Below are 27,365 nucleotides of genomic sequence, written 5' to 3'. Positions count from 1 at the left end.
GACGCACTGTGATGAACACGCCCCCTCGTATTCAACTAACCAATCAATTACAGATATTTGGTCAATTAAGCACAACGTGTAATAATCCTACCTTAAAACAAGAGCTTTAAAATCATTCTGATTCCACACTGGTTGCCATGGAAACCCTCGATTGCCTGCTTTAGTGAACTGTACCACAAAATGAAATGATCAGACGATGTTTATTTCAAGACAAGCCACTATTCCTGAGATGGATTTGAGTGACACGTTGAGTTAGTCCCGATGTCTTCAGCTGTCTTTTTTAAGTTGGGCCAGGCCCATTAGGAGCCGGTCTCGCCGCTCCTGCCGGGCCGAAAGGTGCCGCTCGTCGTTGGGGATTAGCTCACACATCTCCTAAAACACAAATAATTCAAATTGGATCTTTATTACTGTAAGTGTTAGGGGAACAAAAAAGTTAGTTTTATTCACCAGATTTTTAAAAGCTTATTGGCTGATTAATCGGTTATCGTAATTTAATACGGCCAAATATCGTAATCAGCACCAGCCTCAAAACATCTATATTGGCCAGGCCTTTAATGAATTCTTTCAATGTTTACGAATACTGGTAGCTGATACAATTTTCGTATAAAAGTTGTTCCATGTTTTTTTTGTGGATACGTACGCTAACGACGCTCTTGGCATCTTCAGCAAAAAAGTCCGTCACGGGCCCAAATGACCTCAGAACCCTTTGGATGCCTTCGCCGTAACGCTTCATGTAGTCTCCGAGACCTGCGGAAGGATCAGAGAAGGACTACAAATATGGCCGCACAACACTTGAATGCACCACAATGACAAGGTTAGCACATACGTGTCATTAAATGACGTACGTGTTCATGTTCATGAATGCTTATTTATGTGATCGTTACAAAAACATGCACGTTAGGTGTGTCGACGACGAGAAGTTGTCTTTGATGTTAAGTTTAAAACTCTAAATTGTGTACGTTTGGTTTGTCAAAGACTCAAAATTGTTTTTGGTGTTCATGAAAAAACTTGCGCTAAATTGTTTTATTGACGAATAAATTGTCTAGGGATGGGTGAATACCAGGTATCGTATCGGACTAATACTGGTCTTGTTTTCAGGTATCGGGTACTTGTGGAGGCTGCCGATACAAGCCGCCGATATTTAAGGCAAAGAAAATCTGACATTAAGTAAGTAAGCAGTAGTTGGCGCTAACATGATTATCTCAATCTGATTATACACCGTCTTTGATCTGAAGATGAACTATATTATAAAATACACAGTGATCAAAATAATAAAATAAATAAATGACATATTTGTACAAATTAAAACACTTCAGAGTTAAACACAAAATTGTTTATTTTCTTCAGTCATCGACTCACGCAAATGATGACTGAAAATTGATTTCTGCTTCACACTCCTCCTTCCCGTCCCGGCCATTATTGATCGCTTCTTTAATCATTTCCTCGTGACAAAGGCAGCGAACATTTTGCTTGACGAATGATTAATGTCACGCTCCAACAAATGTGTTAACCATTAATGCACCAGGAAACGTCATCGCTTGACATTCATGGACTTGATGCGTGGTTTTCCAGTTGGAATGAAAAGAAACGTCTGGCCGGAGAGCAGACAATGATTAGACGTGACGTCGTAAAGATGTGCTTATTCTTTTGATGTTTTTGACTGAGACGTCACCGATGCGACCCTCGGAGCCATAAAACGAGTCAAACGGAGACATTTTGAAATATGCAAATATTTGTCAAACCTTCCCAAAATGAAATCTAAAATATAGGACGAGCTCCGCGTATATTCAGCAATAAATAACAACAACAAATAATATTAAAAGGTATATTGTGACCTTTTTTTGGGTCGCCACACTATAATTAATATGAGAGACGGTTTAGTAGGTGCTGCTGTTTTGGTTAGCAGCAGTGTTCGGAAGGCAATAGTGTATACAAACTCTAGTTACTACACTTTTTATTTTCATAGGTGGTATAAGGGAGGCGTCTATTTGAACACCTGTGAGATTTTCTTGGTGGGTGCTGCTGTTTTGGTTAGCAACAGAGTTAATGCAATGTGATTCCATCAGAACTCCACATTGTTCGCTTGGCCATCTGATTGGAGCTATTTGTGGCGTTTTACAAGGTTTGAGAACTCTGCTTGGGACGCCATGTGAGTTTTGGATGACTGGTGTGAGGGGGGCATCAAAAGACGCCTTTGTCGGGCCCCCAAAGTGTTCCCGCTCACCGGCTCAGCGACTGTGCGGCTTTCGCACCCGCACCTGACATTCTCCATCTCCGTGACATTTCACTCTCGGCAACGCCGCGGCGCATAGCATGTTATGTATGCAGCATCAGGACGTCAGCTATATGTTAGGGCTGCCTTTATTATTATTATGATTATGATTTAACACTCAGCAGAAAGGTCGTTTGGTCCAGATGCACCGTCACATGACAGCCAGCGCACAACAGATACTCAAACCGAGATGATGATTTTTATTTTTTTGTTGTTGTCATGAGCAGACCCAAAAAAATAAAATTAAATAAAAAGACATTGGACGTCGGCCATTTTGGATTTGGAGCAGCCATTTTAGACTCCTTTCCGTCACTTGCAGGGGTCTGCCCGGGCCTTTAAGTCCGATTGTCACTCAATTTGATGCACGTATTGAGTTTTTGTTGTAAAATCCGAATCTCTTGATAGGTCAAGCCCACAAAGAGTTGCTTGGCTGCGTTACCTTCAGGTGCGTTGAGGTGCATGGTTTCCATGGGACCAATGAAGGCGTAGCGCACTCCCAGTCCCTCTGACATCACCAGGTCGATGTCCTGGACGGAGATGATGCCATCCTGAGGAAAGAGATTGGAAGGTGATTCATGTACACGAATCTTTTATCGTATATGAGGTGATTTTTAAAAGAATGATGAAGTTGAAGAATGGCTGTAAAGCTACATATAGATTTAAAAAAAAAAAAAAAAAATCTATTCTGTTCATATTTTTGAGTGTCTGTTCATTAGATTGACATTTTTCAATCTTGCTTTGGATTTTGTCAAACTTTGATTAATCATGAAAACTGACGTTCCAACCTATTTTCACGCTCTAAAAACAGTTGGGTTAAAACAAAAAATTGTGTCTGCAAGGGACCAACCCAACTTTTTGGGTTATTCATTTGACTCAACTTTTGGGATTAAATAAATAACCAAAAATGTTGGGTCGAGTGAATAACCCACAAAACAATCCCCAAAACGGGGTTATTTTGCACTTTGCATTTTGTGGTTTTTTTGTGTGTGTTCTCTATTTGACCCAAATATTTGAATTTAATCAATAAATGATAACACAAAAATGTCCCGCCCTAAGCCTTTTAAATTATTCATTTGACCCAACATTTTGGGTTATTTATTGAAAATCATAAAGGTTGGGTTAAATAAGTAACCCCAAAAGTTATTTGTTTAACCCAGAAAGTTGGGTTAATTAAACAACCCAAAATGTGTTGTACAAAATAATTTTCTCATTTTTTGGGTTGTTAAGTGAATTACGCCTTTGACTTAATTTTATTGGATTAAATGAATAACAAAACAAGATGGGTCGGTCCTTTTTGACCCAATTTGGGTTGTTTTTGACCTACCTGTTTTTAGAGTGTGCACCCTATTTGGAGAGGGGTGAGTTTGAGAACAGAGGGATGAAATTGAATCAAATTTGTCATTTCCCACGTCCCGAGTACCAAGCAGTGAAATTCACTTCACAGTTCGTACAATAGATCTAAAAAAAAGAAGGGAAGCCTGATGGGTCACCAAACAGCGCCCCAATTTCTTTTTAGATGAAAAAGAAAAAGAAAAGGGAGGGGGAAAAACAGCCCCAAACTATAATGAAGCAAGAGTCAAACGGGTGTTGAAGTTCCAGTTGAGGATTTAAGGATGAGAAAGATGAAGGCACGAAAGTCGTGATGTGGGGACGAAGCCGAGGCCAGCGCGAGTATCAGTTCAGGTGAGCTAGTCGCATTGTAGGAAATCAAAGCCGAGAGCAAACCGGGTCGGTGGGGGGGACGTGAGGGTCAGCGGGGGGGTATTCACAGGCCGCTCTTTGTTCAAGTTCGCCGTTCAACAACGAGTCTGTTATCTTAGCTAAGTGGCCAGGTGGGCGGAACCTTTTCCTCCACAATGATCACCGTACGCTTTCTCAGCCGCTCTGCTTTCCAACGCTGGCCTTGACTCAAGGACCCCTTCTCTCGCTCTCTCGGGGGGGGGTTCTGTGTTACATAACAAGCACCAAAGGGTCACTCTCACACAAACACCAAACCTCCCTGCCAGCCACATTTGATCTTTTAGTTTTGGATTACTGCTACTTAAGTGACGGCCGCATCACAAGAAGGAAATATTTGCACTCGCCATCAATGTGACCAACTGGCATAAAATCTGTAATGTAGATTCATGTTGAATAAAGTACCTCTTTAGCTCAATTTTCAGATAGTCCATTTATCAGGGATTTATTAACATGGTTCTCGAAATTTGGATTTAAAATTTTTTTTTAAATTTTTTTTACATACTTCACATGGATACAAGGTCAGATTATTATTATTTTGTCCTCTCGCCCACCCGGTGCGGCGGCCATCTTGGCCAATTGATTAGGTACACCCGATATTCTTGTCCCCTCACCCACCCGGTGCAGCGGCCATCTTGATCAATTGATTAGCCTGCGATACCTAATTTCCACAGATTGAGTGATTGTGGTGTGACTGAAGGTTTTTTGTTTCTTTCTGGAAAAGTTCACTAACTGGATGGTTGACAATTTTGAAGCGTTTCAGTGTTTGAAGCGTAAGCGGTGGGCAACACAATGTGACATTCTGCGTTCAACACGCTGTTTGTTGTCCTGCAATGCTGTCTTCATCTGGCACCCAATCAGGCAGGACAACATTCAAGTAGTGACTTAACGTGTGTCCTACATTTTCAAGGGTGACTGCAGGCTAACAATCCAGCGGAACGTGTTGATCCACCCCAACCAGGAGAACCAAAGATGCTCGGGATCATTCAACAGTCAGGCAAGTTTGCGCTTTGTTTCCAACAACGTCGCTGAAATGAAGGTTGGATTGATTCAGATTCAGACTTTATTGATCCCTAAAAGGGCAATACCGCAGTCACAACAAATCCAAGGAACATCATCTAGCAATGGCAGAGCGGGAAGCCTGGCAGGTCGCCTTTCAGTGTCCTGAGTTTCTTAGATGAGAAAACAAGGCTTGACCTCTGCTTCTTGATTATTGCGGCAGATAATTCAGCATTTTGATGAAAATCGGCTTTGGCCTTTTTAAAAAATTGAACTACTTTGAACAAGATTTCATTTTAAAACTATGGTAAATTCAGGGAACCATTTATTTCTGAATCAGAAGCACAATCAGATGTAGTGGCCAAGTATATAAACATTTGTTTTCACAGTCACAACCCGTCCACAGAACAGGAAGCCTGTTGGTTCGCTAATTAGCGCCCCCCCAGTTGAACTTTTTAGTTACCTTTATAAGAGACGCTGCCAACCCTGTGAACTCTGTCCACCTTTTGTTTTTGTTAAGAATAATAATAATAATTAAAAAAAGATAAATGAAAATGTAACATTTCCATAATTTTTAAATTTGGGAAAAATTTGTTTTGTGTCGAAAATTATAGGGAACTATTTAGCTGATTGTTTAATTTTTCTTTTAACCTTTTAAACGGGAAGTCAACCACCCCAAAAAATATTGACAATAATATGTTATATGTGACCTCACTAGTCTAAACATGACATTCTGATGATTAATATTACATTTTTGGAATAAGAGTTATGAAGCAAAATCCAGCCCTTTTTTTTTATCCATCTCAGGGGGCGGCCATTTTGCCACTTGCTGTCGACTGAAGATGACATCACAGTTGCTCAGGTCTCAGGTAACAACCAATCACAGCTCAATTTCAGAAAATATATCAATATCTGTCTATCTTTAATTTCCACATGTACAGTATTTCTCATTTTCCAACAACAACAAATCGCTCATTCAAAAATCAGCTTTCGGATAAAACGAAGTGGATGCTGTAGTGCATTGTGGGCAACGTGGTCCGCTTCTAACAGCACGGTGGCGTTTTTAACAGCTGCCACTTAATGGAAGCCTCAGGGTTAAGTGGCAAAACCAGAGCCTCGCAGAGAGCCGGAATTTCCACGGGCCGGTGCGAAGACGCTCGTCACATGCCAACCTACACAGGAATTCGGCAATAGCGTGCCGAGGAGGAGACGCCATCCTCACGCCAGCGGTGTCAAAAAGAAACGTGCGCAGTGTGTGATTTTTGGAAATCGCATCAACTGAGATTAACCTGTGCAAAATTCCAGCCCGGGAACACGACAACGTCAGAGCCAGTTTGAGGTCAGGTGAGAGGTTACGAGCGCCGTTCCTCGAGTGTGAGATTCAGTTCTTGGAAGTCAAGCGCTAGCCACATGCTAGGCTATGCTAGCGCTGGGCGCAACCTTACAAAATATTAATAATATCGATAGTGGGTGCTTCTTTGAATTCCAATCGACCAGTTTAGTGCCAGAGCACATACGGCACTTTTCCATGACAAGCTTCAACCTCCACTGGCCAATCAAATGTCAGCCATGTTCTGTCGGCCAATCGGATGACAGTGACGCCCTCCTTGACCTAAAAAAATAGCCATGAATGTCATGACAAAATTGTGTACAACACTAATCCCTAGAATTTGTTCTTTTCATGCGTCATAAGATCTTAAAGCAGCGGAAAGGGCACTTGACTCGCCAGTCAAGCGAGAAAAAAAAACCTCTTGACACAAAGGATCCACTTGCAGGAGACCGGTCTGTCTGTGTCAATATTAGTATAAGAGCTTAGTTTAAATTGGCCTGTGGTCAAGCTTGTAGCTCAATTTACTTTTAAATCAAATCATTCTGCATTGAAATTAGGGCTAAACAATTAATCGAATTCAAATCGACATCGCAATGTAGTAGAATGCAATTTTCAAATCACAAAGGTTGCAATTTTGGGGGGTAAAAAAAAAAATCGGAATTTTGGTTGGTCACTGCTTTATATAGTTTTCATATATATGGGGTCATTGATGTATACATTTGTCTGTTGATGCCCATTTTTATGAATTATCATGTGGTGCAACCAAAAAGAAATAACCAATTTGAAACTTTTATTTTGAAATACATTTAAAGGCGGGAGTTTGGATCATTTACAACAGTGGTTCTCAAATGGGGGTACGTGAAGGCACTCCAGGGGGTACATGATATTTTAAAATATATTTTTAAAGTATACGTAAATATTTCTAAGTTCATAAAATTAATTTTATATTCAAGTGGCAATTGAATTTCAGTGTCCTAAAAAGAAAAAGAAAAAAAGCATTTCCCCCATACCAGAATGGTTTGACCCAACTTGTCATATGCCACCTACAATCACTTGTCAATCACTTGAAAACTTTATTTAAAATTCGGTTTCTTTTTGCGAACAGAGCTTTACTATGATCCCAAAAGATGACCGTTTATATTGATAATAATCACAAATCTTTATTTTTAGTTAATTAGTTAATTTTGTCCAACAAATACATATTTTCATTATAATTTTACTTGTATGGCTAGCTAGCTTGTTTTGTTTACATGGCTAACTGTTAGCCTCATAACTTGTTGAACATATTAAGTGGTGTGGCCAACCATCATCTGGTGCGACAATGCACAAGTAAAGGTCATCCGTGACAAATGTTGACCTCGTGAGGACGTGATCTTTGATTCCCACTTCCTTCAAGAAAACATTAACAACCCATTCAAGCGCCTCTAATGCCCGTCTATCCTCGTCGTCATTGTCTCGCTTCTTTACCTGGCGATGTCAAAATCAAAAAATGGGATTGAAAGAAATTTGTTGTCTTTTCCTTTGAACGGCGATAATGTTTGGAAGTCAGAAGGCAGGTCGACTTGTTCGTGCATGCATTCATTGAGATTAAAACAAAGATGTAGAACAAATATCTCTTCACGCATGTCTTGTGTAGAGAATCCTTTGTGATGTCTCACGAGGAATCAGTTTGCGATGCATCGGATGCTGGCGGGTTTTGTAGGTCACTCGGACCTCATCATACAAAGTCCAGTCCAGTCATTTAAATGAATTGCCACCATTTTCCTCTCAGGGGCTCTTATGGGCTTTCCCCTCCTCTTTCTCACAAACCACCAGACTAGAGGGAACGGCGTTGCACAATACTGACCTAACAAGTGCAAAGAAAACAAACCTGGACAACATGTTAGGTTAATAAAAAAATTGACACCTTTAAAACTGTGTTTAAAACATACAATGGCCTTTTGAGTAGTTAACTATGAAGGACCAAAACTGCCAAAATTCAATATAAATAAATGAGTAAATATTTTTAAATAAAATAAAGTCTTTTTTTTTTAATTAAATAAATGAATGAGTAAATAAATACATAAATAAATGGCTTTATTTATTTCGTCTTTTTTATTTTATTTAGAATTTTGGCCGTTTTGGTCCTCCATACTTCACATGCTTTAGTGGAATGTGTCTAAACTGCGACCAATTGAAGGCTGCTGTCATCAGCTGCTAAAGCTCACTTAGCCTCGCTGACAACGTGCTTCCTTCCTCCGTGCCGTCTCCATTACAAAAAGCATCAGTGCTACTGATTCATTCATTGCAAGTTAAGCCTCGGCGGACCTCGATTGACAAAATTTCACACACATTCGCTCGCAAATGCATGACGAGGACCACATTTCTATCTCACATTCATTACGCAGACAGAAGGTGACTCACTGGCACCCCCTTGAGGAATAAACTGTAATTACAGGATCCACTTATACTGTATATCCATTCATCCATCCATGGAGCACCACTCGATCCCACCATTCAGCCATCTTAATGATCCATCCATCACTCCTTCCATTTATTGATCCATCTATTAATACATGTATCAATTTATTGATCCAACTATTAATCCTTCATTCGTGTATGAATCTATACATTCATTCATTCATCAGGTTATCCATTACTACCCATCCATCTATTGATCCATCTATCAATCCATTATCTTATTATTATTCTCCCATGTGTCAAACGGCTGCAGCGTATAGCACCAACTACTGGCAAGGAGGACTTATTTGATGTCCAATTTTTTGGGTGGCTGGTATTGACATCCTTCACAAGTACCGATACCCTGAAATAATCATTTTGGCCCGATACTTGATATCGGTTTATCTTTCTGATTATTCATTCATCTAACAATTTGACTGACCTGCACCAGCCTCCAAGACTCTGCAATGATGGCGGCCTGCACTCTGTTGAGGGCGAAGCCGTCAATCTCTTTCCTCAGGCGGACGGGCACCTGACCCACCTGATTGCAAAACAACAACAACAAAGGGGAGTGTGACATGCTGTTACAATAACAAAATGCTGGCGCAAAAAGAAAATTAATCTTTTATTTTTATTTTTTACCTCGTTCATCAGGGAGTGGGTTCTGTTCATAATGGCCGCCACCGTGTCTGGGTGAGGTACCAGTTCCACAAGTTTGACGTACAAGGGTGGGTTGACCTTGTCAGATTGGATAATGAGGTGAAAAGTAAAAATATTAGTACACAACGGTTCTCAAACTGGGCTCCGAGGGCTGTAGTTTGGAATCAATTAAAGTGTGCGTTAGTGCGTACCAATGAAATTAACACAATGAACGAAATACTTCCATATCGTATAATGACGCCTCAACTCACTTCAACATAGTTCCTTGGCACCAAAAGGCCACAAGAGGAAGTCATACTTTTATTGCTTTGGTCTGAACACAAAGACACAGCCGAGGTGAATTTTTCAATAAAAAAAAAACAACTGAGGATAAGCCCCGCCCCCCAAATAATTAGAGAATTGCAAATATCCTGGAGTTCACTGTAATGAAAACTGTGGCAATTTGGGGAGAGTCAAAAATAGATGCTGATCAATTCAAGTTGAAGTTCAGGTTAAATTAGGAAAATATTAATTAAATTATTTTCATGAATGTAGAATTCTGGGGAAAAATAGGAAGTTTAGAAAAATTTAAAATTATTCCCAAAGTGAATATTTTGCAGTTGGACTTTGCAACTTGGGTGCCTAACATATGTAAATTTTTATCGTGTTGGTCTGTATTACAAAAGGTGGTACGATTACGAACCGGATGGGAGACGAGGCAGCGGCTCCGGTTTTGAACCAATGAGAAGACGGCGCTGGGCACCAAACAGGAAGTGGAGCTGCTCAGGATCACGTCTTCGCCCACCAGACGCTCCACGTCCCGGAAGACATTCTGCTTCACCTCCAGATCCTCAAACACACACTCCTGGTAAAATACACATCCGTAACTTGTCAGAAAATCGGCAAAATGCTGGTCATTGTTTTCTAAACTTAAAGCAGATGTTTGCAAATGTTTATTTTGATTCAATACAAAGATAATCGGTCTGCTTTCATGGAAGACTACAGAACTGTAAATCAGAAATACTGTTGAGAAGCTGAAACTCTGAGAATTCGGGCAATATTCAATTAAACAAGGTCTTTAAACAATGAATAAATCATCAAAATAATCACCGATCAATTTGCAAATACCTGCACGAAAAAGGCCCCCTGCAGAGCCTGCTGCAAGTTGTCATGACTGCTGAGCAAGGCCAACTGCTGCGTGGCGCTCAGCTGCCCTCTCAGCATTCCCACTTCCTGTAGCTCCATCATCTGCTTCCTGCGCACACGCATGCAAACACACTGTGTAAAGTTCAACCAGCCATGTCACCACTAGCATACGTTGTTGTTAATAGTAAGCAGACTGATCACGTGAGGCCAGCCTGACAGTTTTTGCACAGGCTGTGTGTTTTGTTAATGTTCCACTCCTGTTTTTCTAAACTCTAAACTCACTCGTCCCACCGGCATAGACGGTACTGTGATCAAAGGTGCAAAATGTACTCATACTCTTTACTTAATTAGAAGAAGTACAAAACTTTGTAGCTGTGCTAATAGACTTTTCAATCTGTACTTTAGCTTCTTACATTTGGTAACAAATATCTTCACTTACTCCTTACGTTGTCAAAAAAAAAAAAAGGCTTGTTACTTTTTTCAATCAAGACGTCAGTCGCAGTTGACATTTTGCTCGATTGATTAAAATCTTGAAGGAGTCATGGCAGAAAAAAAAAAAGTTTACGCGTGGCTTTATTTCAGAGAATTGGTTCACATTGTCGTCTACAGATATAAATTGTGACAAATGTCATCCTAAAAACCACCAGCTTCTGGCGTCCAGTACTTTTGCCACCAATTAGTAGTAGTACAGATACTTGTGTAAAAAAAAAAAGGTTAAAGAGTATTAATGCAACTCCTGTACACAAGTAAAAGTGAAAACAGTGTAGACTTCCATTTATCATGTTATGTTATAATGTATTACACTATAAATACTGTTATAATGTTATGTTTTGTAGTGTGTAGTATATACATTTCGTATGTATTTGCATTTGCTTTTATTTTGCTTTGTCTTACTCTGCTATCTATCAGGTCAGCATAGCGAATGAGAATGTTGTCATAATTGTCTAACCTGGATAAATAAATTAAATACATATACTTAAATACAAACGTTTTTTGTTTATTTTATAACTTTAAGTTATATACACGATACCCGTTTTGTTAAAAACAATTAACCTACAGTGTCGCTATCACACAGACAAAAATAAAAGTCATTTACTGTACATTGGCAGGTTGAAGTCTCGCGAGACGTATATTCCATAAATTGCCAAAATCGTGTGTTTTGATTACTTAATCGCAGTGATAGCGTTGGCTGCCTGTCCCGGTTGGTTGTCGTAGAGTTTCACACTGTAGCCTCCACTGGCGAACACCATCGCCCACGACCGACCGATCAGACCACTGTAACACACACAAACACAATCTGCACTCAATCTGTGTTCAAATAAGATAAATCTTCATGCTCAATTGGGGAAACTCAAGCTAATTTTAATGTGCATGGTGTAAAAGTTCACATGGAAGCCATTACGCACTACAAAAAGGTGAAGTCTCACTCACCTGCCAATGACGGTGATGATCTTCATGTTTGAAGAGCTCGTTTATTTACAGGGTTTTTTTTAAAGTGTGCGGAACTTCTTATCAAAACTGTCACTCCGCCCACTCAGACGTCACATCGCCTGCCGATATATGAAATGCTCTAAACACACCTACTTCTTATAGACATTTTAACAATGCAATATTTTTTTAACCACTATCAATATTATTACTTGATGCTTTACGTTTGGGTGAAAACAGCAAATAAACCATTATTACTTATAAAAGTAAAGCACGAGCCTGTCACTCTCTTGACCAATAAGCGAAGCGCGTATCTCGACGGCATTATGGGTAGCGGCGCGGTGCATTGTGGGTAAACTAAGGTACCATACGCTCATTGAAAATGAATTAGATCCAATGGAATAAATTCTGATTTGTAACATTTCAACCGCTGGAAAGTTGCTGTTCTTTATTCAATGCATTTTAAACATGCATAGCATGGGGGGGGGGGTTGACTTGCAAGCTTAAAGGTGTACAGTTACGCAAAGACTGTCACTACTTTAATCTCCGCCATTCAATAGAGGGATAGTTGCAATGATTGACAGTGCAAATACCATTTTCCATACAAATAATATTATTTACATTCATGTGTAATTTTGATATCAGTTAAAGACTAAACTCAGTATTATAGCTTTAAAAGCGAGGCGCGAGTCCAGTGCGTCCCTTTGTATCCTAGCAACATCTTTTAAAAAAAGACTTGACCAATCAGCGTGACGCTCGATGATGATTGACGCCCAAGTGACCAATCGGGTCAAACTACATTGTCCCGCCCATGGTGTATAGAAGCCATGTCCTCTAGTCGAGTATTTTAGTCTTTCCCACACTGACTTCATAAATGTTTACGTTCATGTGTTATTTTAGTATTAGGTAAAGACTGTAATAAGCGATTCTCAGCCTTAAAAAGTCAGGCGCGAGCTTAGCATTCACGCTTGTATCATAGCAACAGCTTGAAACGAGCCTTGACCAGTGAGCGTGAAACTTGACGGTGATTGACGCGCTTAGGACCAATCATGTCTCGTAACAGGAAATTTGTCCCGCCTATGCCGCGTGGAACTCTGGGATTGAAAACAAACTTGTCGATTATATATATTTTCCTCCCACACTAATTTTCTTTTCAAACTTGCTCTTTTTGGGAAGCAAAATGGAAAACGTGCATCTGGCGGTAGAGGAGGACGATATTTATTCGGGATACAACGACTACAACCCAACGTTTGACACCGAGGTGAGAGCCATTACGTAGCCTGCTACGAGTTAGCTAGCTTGTAGGCTGGTTAGCCAAACAATTTCAACATCAAAAATATGAAGTCAGAATAATAACCATTTATTTGCCAATTAAAGGAGCTGGATAATGATGCAGGATTCCAAGAGGCGGTTAGAACCAGTCACGGAAGAAGACCCCCTGTGAGTATATTGCACTAAATGGCATTGTGGGTGCCTTTATAATGCTTAAGTCCCTCCTCACACACTTGGTAAACATAAGTGAAGCGTAACGTAACCATGCCACAATATATGTATACGTGTTTATGTTAATGTTACTTATGAAGTACTTTTCACGTCATCCACTGTCCAGATGACTGCTAAGTTTCCTGGAACTGCCGCAGGGGGGCGCCCTTTAGCTTCATCCTTTGGGGTAAGTCGACTTGATGAATTCTGCTTGAGTGCTTGATAATGATTTTAAAAGGGACATATGATGGATTTTTTTTATAATTGCTTGCACATGGGCAGTATTCAAAAAGTGTCTGAAGTTTCTGCCCACTCATAAGTGTCAAATTACAGTTCACACCAATCATTGATATCTGAAAATGTGTGTGTTGACTTGAGAGCTTTCTAAAACACCATGACCTGGGAACTATTTTAAATTGTTAAAATAATGCAGGAAATGTATCCAATTTTTTAAATCTGACAATATCGTATGACCTTATTTTTGTTTTGTAGGCCCGGATGGCCATGACCTCCTCAATTGGTCGACCCATGACTGGAGCTGTAGTGGTAATTTCTTCTTCATTTTTAGAGATGTTTTACAGTAAATGTTATTATGGACTTAATATTACCATTAAAAAAACTAAACTATTTTGTTTCTTTCAGGATGGAGCGTCTCGGCCCATGTCGGCGGTCAGGGCGGCGGGTTTTACCTCGTCGCGAGCACGTGGTGAGTTTATCCAACATTTATTGTCTAATTTTGACAACTCAGTATCTCTACTGTTGAAATTAGTAATTAATTCTATAGTCATGCTCAGGCTCAGCTTTTGACCCTCTTGGCCAGTCCAGAGGCCCCGCACCTGCACTGGAGGAAAAGAGAGAGGACTTGTGAGTTGAGAGTTTGATAACGCCAAATGCATGCATGATTTAAAATGACCTACTTGAGATTTGTTTGTTGCGGTTGTTGCCTTAGACCCGAGGAAAAGATCAAGCTATTGGAGAAGAAAGTGAATGACTTGATCACTGAGAGCTGCATGGCACAAAGCACGGGCAACTCAGAGCTGGTCAGACTCAATTTGTCATTAAAAAAAAACAAACAACAACATTCATGCAGATAGGATCTTAGTTGTTATTGTGTGTGTTTTACAGGCTCTTGAGAAGGCCAAAGAGGCCGAGAGGAAGGAGAGAGTGTTAGTGAAACAGAGGGAGCAGTCTGGCAACGCAGAACAAATCAACATCGATCTCACCTATGCTGTGAGTGTCCCTACTTGATGCTAATTCAGGCAAGTTGGTGTAAGCAATGAGATGCTAACGTGTTGTTGTTGTGGTCAGGTTCTGCTCAACCTGGCTAACCAGTATGAAAATAATGAGATGTACCCAGAAGCTCTGAGCAGCTACCAAGTCATCGTCAAGAACAAGATGTTCACCAATGCAGGTGGGCTTTGCATACGTCACGCCTTTATGAAAAAAATCTTCATATATAAAGAGTTTTTTTTTTGTTCAGATGTATTTATACTATAATAAATGTATTTTTTGTTAAAATTTCCAGAAAAGGAAAATATGTATTTTTTTTCCAAGAAAAAAGTAGTTAGCTTACATGGATTAAATCAGTTTTTATTATTATTATTGTCTTTTTTTTTAATGTTTTTTTTTAGAGCAAAGTCCGATCTTTTTCAAGAAAAAAAAAATCATATTGTGGAAAGATGTTGGATGTTTTGAGAGAAAAAGTATTTATCTTACAAGAATAAACTCATTTTCTTTATCAATTACAGAATTTTTCAAATAGCAATTTTTTTTCAAGATATATTTTCTGTGAAAATAGGTATATTTTATTTTAAAAATTATAAGCTTTCCAGAATTAGAAGTCGTAATGTTATAAAATAAAGGCAGCTTTTTTTTTTAAGAATAGTTGTTTTTATTCTCAGAAATAAGTAGCATATTTTTAAGGTAATTTTTTTTCCCAGAATCTAGTGTAATAATGGAATGCTAATAATATAAAAAATAATGTGTATTATCCCCCCAAAATAGTCAGATTTTCTTTTCTCAAGAATTGTCTTTTTTTTTTTTTTTTTAAGGAGAAAAGTTGTAATGTTGCAAGTCACATTTTTCAAGTCACATCAGACAAACTGCAAACACTTAAATTTATTTTGACTGCATTTCTCACAAGCCAGCATACTGATTCTTGTAAAAGCAATGTGAGTTTTCCCACTGTTGTGCACGAAGGTCGTCTGAAGGTGAACATGGCCAACATCTGGGTCAAGCAGAAGAACTACCCCAAGGCCATCAAATATTACCGCATGGCGCTGGACCACATCTCGGACGACTACAAGGAGATGAGGATCAAGATCATGCAGAACATCGGCACCGTCTTCGTACTGCTGGGCCAGTACTCGGACGCCGTGGCGTCCTTTGAGCACATCATGAGCAAGAGCGGCAACGTCAGAACCGGCTACAACCTGATCCTCTGCTACTACGCCATCCGCGATGCAGACGGCATGAAGAACGCCTTCCACAAGCTCCTCGCCGTGCCGCTGCACGTGCAGCACGAAGACAAGTACATCGCCGCTAATGTGAGGGAAACGCTGTGTGTGGCTTTTGCATGTGTCTCATGAGTGTGTTGTGTCTCTCTCTCTCTCTCTCTCTCTCTCTCTCTCTCGTGTTTTGATAGCAAATTAGCTCATTGACAGTAAATGAAGACACTTCCTGTGACGCCACTTCCTCCCTATGTATGTTCTCATTTCACCGTTAAAAGCAGCCCTTTCTTTTGGAATTGTTGTTGCCAGCAAAAGCCCCCCAAAAAAGCGAAACACGCACTGAGTCAATTTCTGTGATGTGGTTCAGGATGACATCAGATCCAACATGTTGATAGAAGCCATCAAGAATGACAAGCTGCACCAAATGGAGAGAGACTTGTAAGTAAACACAGCGGCACATTTAATAGGAGTGTCGCTATTCATAAATCACACGTTGATTGTCTCCCACAGGAAAGCTCGTGCTGAGAAGTACGTAATGACGGCCGCCAAGCTCATCGCTCCGGCCATCGAGTCCTCCTTCGCTGCCGGATTTGACTGGTTTGTGTTTTGTTTTGACTCGTCGACCACAAATTACTTACAGCCAAGGAAGTTTTAGGGTCAGAGTGAAAAAAATAAGGGTTTCCCCCCTAAAAATACATTTCATTTTAAGAAAAAAAAGTTTTATTATTATCGATGAGAAATACTAATATTACGTTAATAAAGTTGTTTTTGAAGACATCACTAATTTCACTTTCAATGTTGTTTTTGTGCATGATAAGTACGATTGCGTCGAGTTAGACTGGTAATATTTCAATCATGTTTCAATGTGGAGGTGTGTGGATATGGTGAAGAGCTCTCAGTACGTGGAGCTGGCTAACGACTTGGAGATCAACAAAGCCATCACTTACCTGCGACAGAAGGACTTCAACCAGGTGAGAAAGCAGCGAGTCGGCCACTTTGCTCCGTGTGTGCCACATCTCAAGTATTCAACGTGATGTTTGTTTTCCCAGCATTTTGCTTGTGTTTTCATCTTTACAGTAGCTTGCTGCTCATTCTCACTGACTCCGTCCTTTCTGTCTTTTGTCCTCCGTTCCCCCCCCCTCGCTCATCTGCATGCATCAGGCCGAGGTATGTGCGCCTTCTGCTCCTTTCATTGCATTGGAGCGCTGTTGTTTTGCTTTGATGCATCACTAAGTACACTTCATATCACAACTAGCTGTGCTTTTTTTTCCCCACCCTGACGTTTTTTGACGTGTTCAACAGGCAGTGGCCATACTGAAGACGTTTGAGAAAAAGGACAGCAAAGTCAAAAGCGCCGCGTCCACCAACCTGTCTGCTCTCTTCTTTCTGGTATGTCTTACATATTTTTGGTGGCGATCAAAAGAGACATTTATACTTCACTTTGTTGAGGTGTTTTCAATATCAAGAGTTCACAAGAACTTGGATTCAAGCAAGACTGCTAGGACTGAAATGCTTCAAAAAACAATTATACTACGAGTACCGTCATGTATTTTCAAGAAAAAAAAGTGTATTTTGAGAAAAATAAATCTGTGAAAAAAGTTTCTTCTATTTGGATTTTTGAGAAAAAATTGTGTTTCTTTTTCAGACAGTGTTATATAGTTTGAAAAAAAAAAGTATTTTAAGAGTTGCATTTTTGGGGGGAGCAGTAGGAAAAAAGTAGTATATTTTATTTTGTGTATTTTTTAAGAATATTTTTGGGGAAATAAGTTGGAGTCTTAGAAGAAGTGCCAAGACAATCTAATAAAAACAAAGTAGTATATTTTATAGAATGGTCATAATCTAAATAAGAAATATATAAATAAATCCTAATCTTACAAGAATAAAATCTTATTTTCCTTTGAGTTAAATCATATTTTTCCACACACACAAAAAAAGTGATTCTACAGTTATCACCGTTGTATTTTATCAGAGGAAAAAAAAGTGAAATGATCCAGGTGGGAAATATGTCACTCAGGCCACATCGTAACAATCTTACACTCTTTTGGATGTGAAAAGATGCAAAGGCGTACCTAATATTGTGGCCACGCGCGGGGCTGCGTTCCAGGAGAAGGACTACGAGCAAGCCGAGCGCTACGCCGACCTGGCCATGAACGCGGACCGCTACAACCCGGGAGCTCTGGTCAACAAAGGCAACACGGAGTTCGTCAAGCAGGACTACGCCAAGGCGGCCGAGTTCTTCAAAGAGGCGCTGAGGAACGACTCCTCCTGCACCGAAGCCCTCAGGAACCTGGGTAACCTCTCAAAACAGACGCCATCTTGTTCCTCTGCAGCTGAGGTCGCGGAGTGCACCGAAACGTTATTGTTGCTTTTGTCTCCGATCCCAAAGGTCTCGCGTACAAAAAACTGAATCGTCTGGAGGACGCGCTGGACTGCTTCCTGAAGCTCCACGCCATCCTCAGGGACAGCGCCGAGGTCATGTATCAGCTGGCCGACACGTATCCTCCTTCAACATCATCACGCCGAGGGATGGAAAAAAATAATCAAACTTTGTTGGCCAGCAAACTGGTAGTTTCCCATAGAAATACAATAGTTTGCCATTAAAACACTAGCAAAGAAGTGCATGGCTGACGCTGAAACCGAATTCTTTATCTTGGCAAGACCTGTTGGATCATTTGAGGCATCCAACACTTTGGGAGCAGTTTTCTTTTTCTGCTCCTTGTGCACAAAGCCTAGTGGGCCTCACTAAAAGGCACGCTTGGGTGAGTTTGGTGTGAGAAACAAGCTAATCACGTTTAACATCAGTGACAACACACAAATTCCCACACCACAGAAGGGTAATATATTTTGGCATTCAAATATGATATTTTACCCCCTAAAGTTAAATGATTAACCAAGAAAGTGGTAGAAACATTTCAATATTAAAACATGATCAAACTCACGAAAGGGTCATATCACGCTACCAGGCTAGTCTTGCAAAAAGGCTACATTAGAGATTAATCGTAATTAATCGCATGACTTCAGTAGTTAACTCACAATTAATCACAAATTTTATACCTGTTCTAAATGTACAGTAAAAACGAGGTTTTCATACTCTTGTTAACAAAAGTGGAAAAAAAATGTTAAACTAATAAAAATAATTAAAATTATTTTTTGACGTCTATAGCCGTCAATGGCAGTGAATGAGTTAATTATTATTATTACTGTTAATAATATTAATATTAACTGTTTTAATTTTTCTACTCATTACAAACAAACAGATGTCAAACCTAAGGCCCCGGGACCAGATCCGGCTTGCTTCTTCATTTTAAGTGGCCCGTGAAAGCAAATCATGTCACCTTACATGATTTGTGCTCAAATCTGGACCAAAATTTCAAATTGTCGTGTAATAATAATAATATCATTGAGATTTTGCAAGATTTTTTTGTAACCTATTTTACCGTAACTTAACAATAATTGAACAAATTGTTGTGTATATACATCTTCTGCCAAATATCGGAACTGTCATGGGGCTACAAAAAGAAAAATATATCGGTCAGGCCCTTTTTTTAAAAAAAAATCTTTAACCGCGCCAGCTACGAGCTCCTCGAGGACCCCCACCAGGCGGTGGAGTGGCTGATGCAGGTCATCAGCGTGGTCCCCAACGACCCCAAGGCTCTGGCCAAGCTGGGGGATTTGCACGACCTGGAGGGCGACAAGTCGCAGGCCTTGCATTACTACTGCGAGGTACGCACACACACGTCGTCCATGTTCTGAATCAGTCATTCACTCGATGTCACTTCCTCGCCAGTCCTTCCGGCTGTTCCCGTGCAACATGGAGGTGATCGAGTGGTTGGCGGCCTACTACGTGCAGACGCAGCTCTACGAGAAGGCCATTCACTACTTTGACCGAGCCATCCTCGTGCAGTGAGTCAACAACGGGGGCATTTTATGATAATGATAACTCATTTGCTCCCAAAAACGTATAAATACGTTCAATTTTAAATGTTTTAGGTGTCCCAAAGACGTATTTTTGCTTCTTTCTTTTTTTCATGCAAGAGCTTACAACCTCTCAAATGCAGGGAACGGTTGAAGAAATGGTCGTTATTATCTCTTTGACTGCCAGACGTTTTCAGAAAAGGGATGCCGTGGGTGCCAGCCGATTTAAGCATTTTGAGTGATCTTTCAAGGTCCACAGAAAATTATGTGTTTGGACTATGGAAACACACATACTACCAAATGAAAGATTGGACTCTCATCTTTCATCAGAAAAAAAGTTTGTTTCTACCTTATTCCGTTTTTCAGTAATCAACAATAGAAAATGGTTAGTTTTACCTCTGTTTTGAAAAAAAACGTCTTTTAACGTCTTTGGCACTCCTCCATAGGATTTTACTAAATGTTATTTAACGTTTTTGGCAGTCAAAGAGTTAAAAGAAAAAGGCCAGCAGATGGCAGCAGACTATAAGAGATCAACCAGGGCCATGTTGGAAAAAAAGCAAATTACTCACATTTCTAAATAGATTTGTGAATAATGATGACATTTTTGCTTTATTCTAATGCTAATTGCTGCAAAACGAACCCATGTTCTTTTTGTGCAATTGAAAGTTGAAACTGTGTTGTGTTGCTCAGACCGAATGAAGTGCGGTGGCAACTGATGGTGGCCAGCTGCTACAGGAGAAGCGGTAAGTGGTGACTTCTCATGTTCAGAACGTGTCTTGGCCTCACCAATTATTTATTTCGTTCCTGGTAGCTAGCTGATAATAAACGGGCTAATTTCCTGTGTGACATTTGACCTTTAAAGGGATACTTGACTCATTGAGCCGATATCAGCAGTAACAAAGTTGATGAATGAATTTGTCAGTTTGCTGACCAAACCCGGCAAACATTGCCGACTTCCTCAGCAGAGGTGATGTCATCTTCAGTCGACAGCAAGTGGAAAAAATGTGTTTTTAAAGGTCTTAATTGCGCATGAAAAATAAATTCAATTAATTCTGGACAAAATACAAACTTTTGACTGCTGAAAATGGCTCAATGAGTCAAGTATCTCTTTTTTTAAAAATTATTCTATTTGTTCATCAAATAATGAAACTATTTTACACACACCAACATCTTGTGAAAAGTTGACAATTTTTTTTAAATTTAGCTTCAAAAGTACAATAATACACAAAAAAAAGTCAATTGGCATTTTATAATAGAACGTATGCTCTGTTGTCCAATAGCAATAGTTTATAATTTTTTAAATTTAAATTTTAAAACTTGCTATACTTTGACTCAAAAATGGTGTCAAGTCTCACCAAAGTGTTTGTCTTGGAAGTGCAAATATCAACAATATCAGCGTGTTGTAGTTGATTTTTGATGTATCACGTCTGACAATCTGCATTCATACGTTCACTTGTGTGTCATCCGTCACTTTTGAGTCATAGCACATTTTTTTGTTATCGTTTCCAGGAAACTACCAGAAATCTCTGGACACGTACAAAGAAGTCCACCGGAAGTTCCCTGAAAACGTGGAATGTAATTCACCGTCCTGCTCGTTTCACATCCAATGGCTAAAAATGTGTTGAACAACGACATGTATGTGCGTCCAGGTCTGCGCTTCCTGGTGAGGCTGAGTCAGGACATGGACCTGCAGGAGGTTCAAGACTACGCCAGCAAGCTGAAGAAGGCGGAGAAGATGAAGGAGCTCCGAGAGCAGGTAACCAAAATGGGTCGCGTGTGCCGTTATTCAAAAAGACAAAATATTAGAAGCAGCTCCGGCTCTTCATGTCGTTTATCAAATGTGATCCCGCCCTTCCTGATTGGAAACACATGGCCTCCTTTTGTGTGTCTGGTGGCCAAGAAAGGGGGGGGGGGGGCGGTCAGTGGTCAGTGTAGATCCACAGTGGAAATCAGAAACATCTTCGTCTTTTTCTTAACATGAATAAATGCACAATTTTACCATTAAAACTCTTATTTTTCTTCATACACAAATATATTTTTTCCTCAAAATCTCCCAAACGTTGCTCAGGTTAAATTGAAAGAATTTGTCGAAATTTTCTAACAGTAGGTCCGGGTCTGTAGAGAAAAGGCTTCCAGGTCCAGGAGTCTCGTCTTTTGCGGATCTCTGTAATAGAACAACAGAACCGCATGGCGCGGTCCCGCGCACATGTGCGGAGCCAGGAGCGAGTGACGGGCGGGTACGAGGGACTTTTGTCAAATCACAACCAGCTGCTCTTGAAACTGAGCTCACTCAATGGAACGCTGGAGGAGCCACAGAGCCCCGACCCACCAGTACCCAAAATCCCCCCGCAGGTCCAAAGTCTGCGACCGCAACAATCCGAATGGTTGAGCTTTCGAAACAAATCACGTTGCGTTCCAACATCGTCAGTGCAAATGTGGAGCGTTCCAAAAGTGTCGTCATGGCGCGAATGACTTTCACGTTGGCTTGGACTTCTGATGTGTTCCATTCTGCTTCTTGTCAGAGGACTTTTTTTTTTTTTTTACCCACCAAAGACATTGCGAGTCGTGACTTCATGAATTTGAGGAAAACTCTGGTGGCAAACTTTTTTTTTTTTTTCTGGTATCCAACTTCATTGGGCTGCATTACTAGCGCAGTTTCGTTAACTCCAAAAAGAGTTAAGGTTTCTCCAAGACACACATGCAACATTCACTGAAGACCGACTTGTCATGAATGTTTGCAAAATCACACTTAAGGAGGATAAATGTTAATTAAACATCAAAGACTGTTTAGTCTGCCATGTCAAGTCGTCTTTAGTTACGTAACGCTTTCAGAACAGCCGCAGCTGCCACGAAGCACTTCCAGGAAGCAAACTCGAACAATACAATCGCAGCAAACCAACAATGTACATGTCAAAAAGCATTTCAGACATAAATTAACATGTTTTTTAAGCTTTTTTTTTAATATATTTTTTTTAAACTCATTCACTGCCATTGACGGCGATAGACGTCAAAAATTCATTTGAACTATTTCTATTAGTTTAACATTTTGTCCCACTTTTGTTAACAAAAGTATGAAAACATAGAATTATTTTGCATTAGAACAGATATACAATTTGTGATTAATCGTGAGTTAACTAGTGAAGTCATGCGATTAATTACGTTTAAAAATTGTAATCGCCCGACGCCCCTAATTTTTTAATAATCTTTTCTTTAAAAAAAAACACTATTAAAAATAAATAAATGCTTTTTTTTTTTTTTTTAAGAAAAGATTATTAAAAATTAAGGGCATCAGGGGCACATTTGTAATCGTAATTAATCGCATGACTTCACTAGTTAACTCACGATTAATCACAAATTTTATATCTGTTCTAATTGTCCAAAAAATATATATTCTAAAAATTCTAGGCTTTCATACTCTCGTTAACAAAAATGGAAAAAAATGTTAAACTCATAAAAATAGTTCAAATGAATTTTTTACGTCTATAGCTGTCAATGGCAGTGAATGAGTTAAGTCTTATGCTGCTGTGTAACGACAAAAAAAAAAAAATCAAAGACAATTGAATTTTGCCTTAAAAATCTAACGTTCATGTTTTGGAAACATCAAATACAATTTAGCCTCTTCAATAAGGGACAAAAGCTTTTATGTCCAAATTTGGTCATGCTCACATTTTTCACAAATCCGTGAGACATTTTAGTCTCGTTGAACACGACTGTTGGCAACATCAAAAACCTTTAGGGAATGTAACATGTTTTTTTTTTTAAGCATCAAAGACAGTTTAGGCTTCGGTGAGCTTAACATTCACGTTGTAAACATCAAGCGCAATTTAGCCTTCAATGAATGAAAATAATTTAGACTTCAAAAACATACGACTTGTGGTCAGACAATTCCGACGTCAGTGAATCTAACGTGACGTCAGCCAATTTGACATTTCGGTGAACGTGACACATTTTTGTGAGCGTGCAAGACGACGTAGCCGTCAGTGAATGCAACACGTTTCAACAAACTTTGATACCTGATTTGTCTTCAAGCAAAGACGCTTTCACATTCGGCAAATGTAACACACATTTCCCCTCTTGGTCCTACAGAGGGTGAAATCGGCGCGAGAAGGCAGTGCCCGAGGTCGGCGAGAGGGCAGCGCAGGAAGTGCTGGTGAGTCCCACCCTCGGCTTTTTTTTATGCATTTATTTATTTAAATAAACACACTCAAGATTCATCTGACAAAGTCAACATCAAAGATCGATGGATGACGATCGACGCCACGAAGCTATGACGGCGCTTCTCGGATGAATACGCTCCGTCACTCATTTTTCCCATGCACCTGAACGCACCTTCACAACATTGCGAGCGCTGCCTTTTGTTGACTTTCTGGACAGAAATCCAAACGTGAGAAACCTCGAATGTACCTGAGAGTTTTCCCTCTTCTCTGTAAAGTCTGCAGCGCTTGTCGCCGGCATTCTGTGAGGGGAAAAATGCACTCTTCATTTTCCCTTTTGCCTTTTAAAGTCATATGAGCTTTTTGTTATCTCTACAAAGTTCACCTCCTCTTTAAATAACTTTAATAGTACACAAACTCGAGTCTGGCTTGAGTAACACTCGGCATGTTGAGAAATGACTTCTTTTTTTTTTCCCGTTCTCCTTCTGAGGTTTTGTGCCAGACATTTGGGACTTGAGGGAAGGCAGAATATCTCCTCGGTTGTTGTTGTTTTAAAAAAAAAAAAAAAGCTTTATGTTACCATGGTTACCTGGCAGCCTCATGTGGACTGACGCACTCTGCAACAAAAAGGCTACATTTTACCACTAAAGTACGACTTATTGAAGATGTGCTATAAAAAAATTTAAAAAAAATTGTATTTTGCCTACATTTTGCTCAGGGCTGTGCAATTAATCGAAATTAAATTACGATTTTAATTATTACACTCCACAAATACAAAACGGGCATAATCATAAACAAAAATAAAATTGTTAATACTGATTTTGACTTGTTTAAATGTATATTTTCACTTCTTTTCTTTTTTTTTTTAAACGTTTAAATATTTTCTTGTTTTGCACCAAAAAGAAAACAAATGATCGTCTTAATCGTGATGAATATTTTCTTCATAATCGAGCAGCCCTCCTTTTGCCATTACAACACAATTTGCTGACCAAAAGGCAACTTCAGGCAGTACGTGTGTGCGTGCGTTGCAGACAGCGGCCGCAGCAGCAGCAACGGCAACAAAGGCGAGCGTCTGGGAGCACAGGTGATGTCACTTCCTGCTTCCGGCGACGCCTACGAGAGCAGCAGCCCCAAAGAACTCGGTGAGGAGCCGCCGCATTCGCAATGTCTCGCTCTACCCGACGGTGTCGTTAACTCATTCACTGCCATTGACGGCTATAGACGTCAAAAATTCATTTGAACTATTTCTATTAGTTTAAAAAAAATTCTCACTTTTGTTGACAAGAGTATGAAAACCAATATTTTTTTTTATTGTACATTTAGGACAGATATAAAATTTTGATTAATCGTGAGTTAACTAGTGAAGTCATGGGATTAATTATGATTAAAAAAAATTAATCGCCTGACGCCCCTAATTTTTTATATATATATATATATATATATATTTATTTTTTATTTTATTTTTTTAGGAGAGCTCAGTATTGTTCATTCGATTTGACAAAAAAAAAATAATAGTTAAAAATAATAATAATAAATAAAATGTTTTTTTTTCTTTCTCTTTTTTTATTTTATTTTTTTTAATATATATACATATATACATATACACGCATATACATATATATATATATATATTTTTTTTTTTTTTTTTGTATGTGGGTGAGCATGTGCATGTGCGTGCATGCGTGCGTGCATGTGTATTCATCAGTTCACCTAAAGCCCATTAAAAAAAATACCATACTAATAATATAATATAATAATAATTATATTATTAAATAATTTTTTATATTTTCTTTTTTAAAAAGAAAAGATTATTAAAAAAAAACAAAAAAAAAACTTTTTTTTAAGAAGAAAAGATGATTAAAAATGAGGGGCGTAGGCGATTAAATTTTTTCGTAATTAATCGCATGACTTCACTAGTTAACTCACGATTAATCACAAATTTTATATCTGTTCTAAATGTACAATATTTTTTTATTTAGGTTTTCATACTCTAGTTAAGAAAAGTGGAAAAAATGTTAAGCTAATAGAAATATTTCAAAATAATTTTTGACGCCTCTAGACGTCAATGGCAGTGAATGAGTTAATAAAAAGCTGTCTGTGCGTAGACGCCTCCTATGTGGACCCACTGGGGCCCCTGACGGAGCGACCCAAGACGGGGGCCAAAGTGCGGCTGGACGACGACGACTTCGCTGATGAAGATCTCGGAGATGAGCTCCTGCCTGAGTAGCTTTCCGGCAAACGTCAGCAACTGCTTTGCACACAAAAGCCAGCAACAACCGTTTCGGCGCTCAGCAGGAAATTGGCGGGCTCTCGCAGACCCGTGCCCAAGACAACAGGAAGTGGACCATTTTGGTTTGAAATTTTGGTCCATTTTCAGGATGAATTGTATAAAAGGGGACCTGAGAAAGTTAGAGAGAAAAAAATCTAGTTTCACAGATTGACATGAAATGGGGTGTGACATGTCCATCATATCCAGATGCACCAAAAAAGTCGTCCCCGAAATCAAACAGGAAGTGTTTCATTTTGGCCAAATTCCATCCCATGTGCTCGCTTAGAAAGTTCATCGATCCCAGGACACCCGCTTCATCGATTGGCACAAAATTGGGCAGACGTGTTCATCATAACAGGAAGCTCAAAACCGTTTCAATGACTCATGTCCGAACTTGAACAGGAAGTTTTCGTATGAAGCATTTCGGCATGAATGGCAGCCATTTTGAGCAAATTGCAGGGATGACACGCTGATGACCACACGGGGGAGGAATTCGCCTTCTAATGTGCTTGCAATATTGTGTCAAAGCATGATCATCATTTGCTTGCACCTTAGATTATTTTTGTATTTGGGACAATTATTGTTGTGTTTTTAAGTAAAAGTGTTCACAAAAAAAAGTTGCATTATTGATACACATGCACTGAGAGGAAGTAAACAAATCTGCCTTTCCAAACATTGTTCATCTTTAATGGACAATATAGAGAAGTTCCAGATTTGTACTGTGCACGTGTCCACATAAGACTATCATTTAAATATATTTCTAAAAGCAGTTGTTATTTTTTATTTTAAAGCTTTATTGGATCTCTAACAAGTGGCACGTGGGTGTAAGTTTCCATTAACTCATTCACTGCCATTGACGTCTATAGACGTCAAAAAATCATTTGAACTATTTCTTAGTTTAAATTTTTTTTTCTACTTTTGTTAACAAGAGTATGAAAACCTAAAAAAAATTGTACATTTAGAACAGATATAAAATTTGTGATTAATCGTGAGTTAACTAGTGATATCATGCGATTAATTATGAAAAAATTAATCGCCAACGCCCCTCATTTTTAATAGTATTTTCTTCTTTAAAGAAAAGTATATATTTTTTTTATTTTTAATA

General features: G+C 39.3%; 2 protein-coding genes across 3 annotated transcripts; one reads left to right on the top strand and one right to left on the bottom strand.

Annotated features, from left to right (window-relative positions):
• Positions 1-181: 181 nt before the first annotated feature.
• On the bottom strand, positions 182-12,231 carry cryl1 (crystallin, lambda 1). The gene is made up of 9 exons (XM_077580983.1): positions 11,994-12,231; positions 11,730-11,837; positions 10,545-10,671; positions 10,120-10,281; positions 9,420-9,515; positions 9,220-9,318; positions 2,712-2,820; positions 641-747; positions 182-372 (listed from the first exon to the last, which is right to left on the bottom strand). Exons 1-9 carry the CDS (start codon positions 12,017-12,019, stop codon positions 268-270), a joined length of 939 nt encoding a protein of 312 aa, XP_077437109.1. The 5' UTR covers positions 12,020-12,231; the 3' UTR covers positions 182-267.
• ift88 (intraflagellar transport 88 homolog) lies at positions 10,140-27,029 on the top strand. Of its 2 annotated transcripts, XM_077580978.1 has the most exons (25): positions 10,140-10,284; positions 13,167-13,251; positions 13,368-13,430; positions 13,600-13,659; positions 13,965-14,018; positions 14,115-14,178; positions 14,267-14,336; positions 14,422-14,512; positions 14,598-14,702; positions 14,781-14,883; positions 15,672-16,018; positions 16,290-16,360; positions 16,433-16,519; positions 16,794-16,893; positions 17,225-17,311; positions 18,027-18,213; positions 18,309-18,417; positions 19,495-19,645; positions 19,710-19,825; positions 20,528-20,580; positions 21,347-21,412; positions 21,487-21,593; positions 23,924-23,987; positions 25,023-25,133; positions 26,097-27,029. In XM_077580978.1, the coding sequence occupies exons 2-25, from the start codon at positions 13,171-13,173 to the stop codon at positions 26,216-26,218; spliced, it is 2,469 nt and encodes an 822-aa protein (XP_077437104.1). In that variant the 5' UTR covers positions 10,140-10,284; positions 13,167-13,170; the 3' UTR covers positions 26,219-27,029. The 2 variants fall into 2 exon arrangements, with proteins under 2 accessions (XP_077437104.1, XP_077437105.1); XM_077580979.1 differs by lacking the exons at positions 10,140-10,284; positions 13,167-13,251 and having other exon boundaries at positions 13,396-13,430; positions 14,257-14,336.
• The last annotated feature ends 336 nt before the right edge of the window (positions 27,030-27,365 follow it).

This window comes from Vanacampus margaritifer, chromosome 11, assembly GCF_051991255.1.
Source record: "Vanacampus margaritifer isolate UIUO_Vmar chromosome 11, RoL_Vmar_1.0, whole genome shotgun sequence".
NCBI lineage: Eukaryota > Metazoa > Chordata > Actinopteri > Syngnathiformes > Syngnathidae > Vanacampus > Vanacampus margaritifer.
The sequence above is the reverse complement of the archived record's forward strand: the minus strand, read 5'-3'. Positions and strand labels throughout refer to the sequence as shown.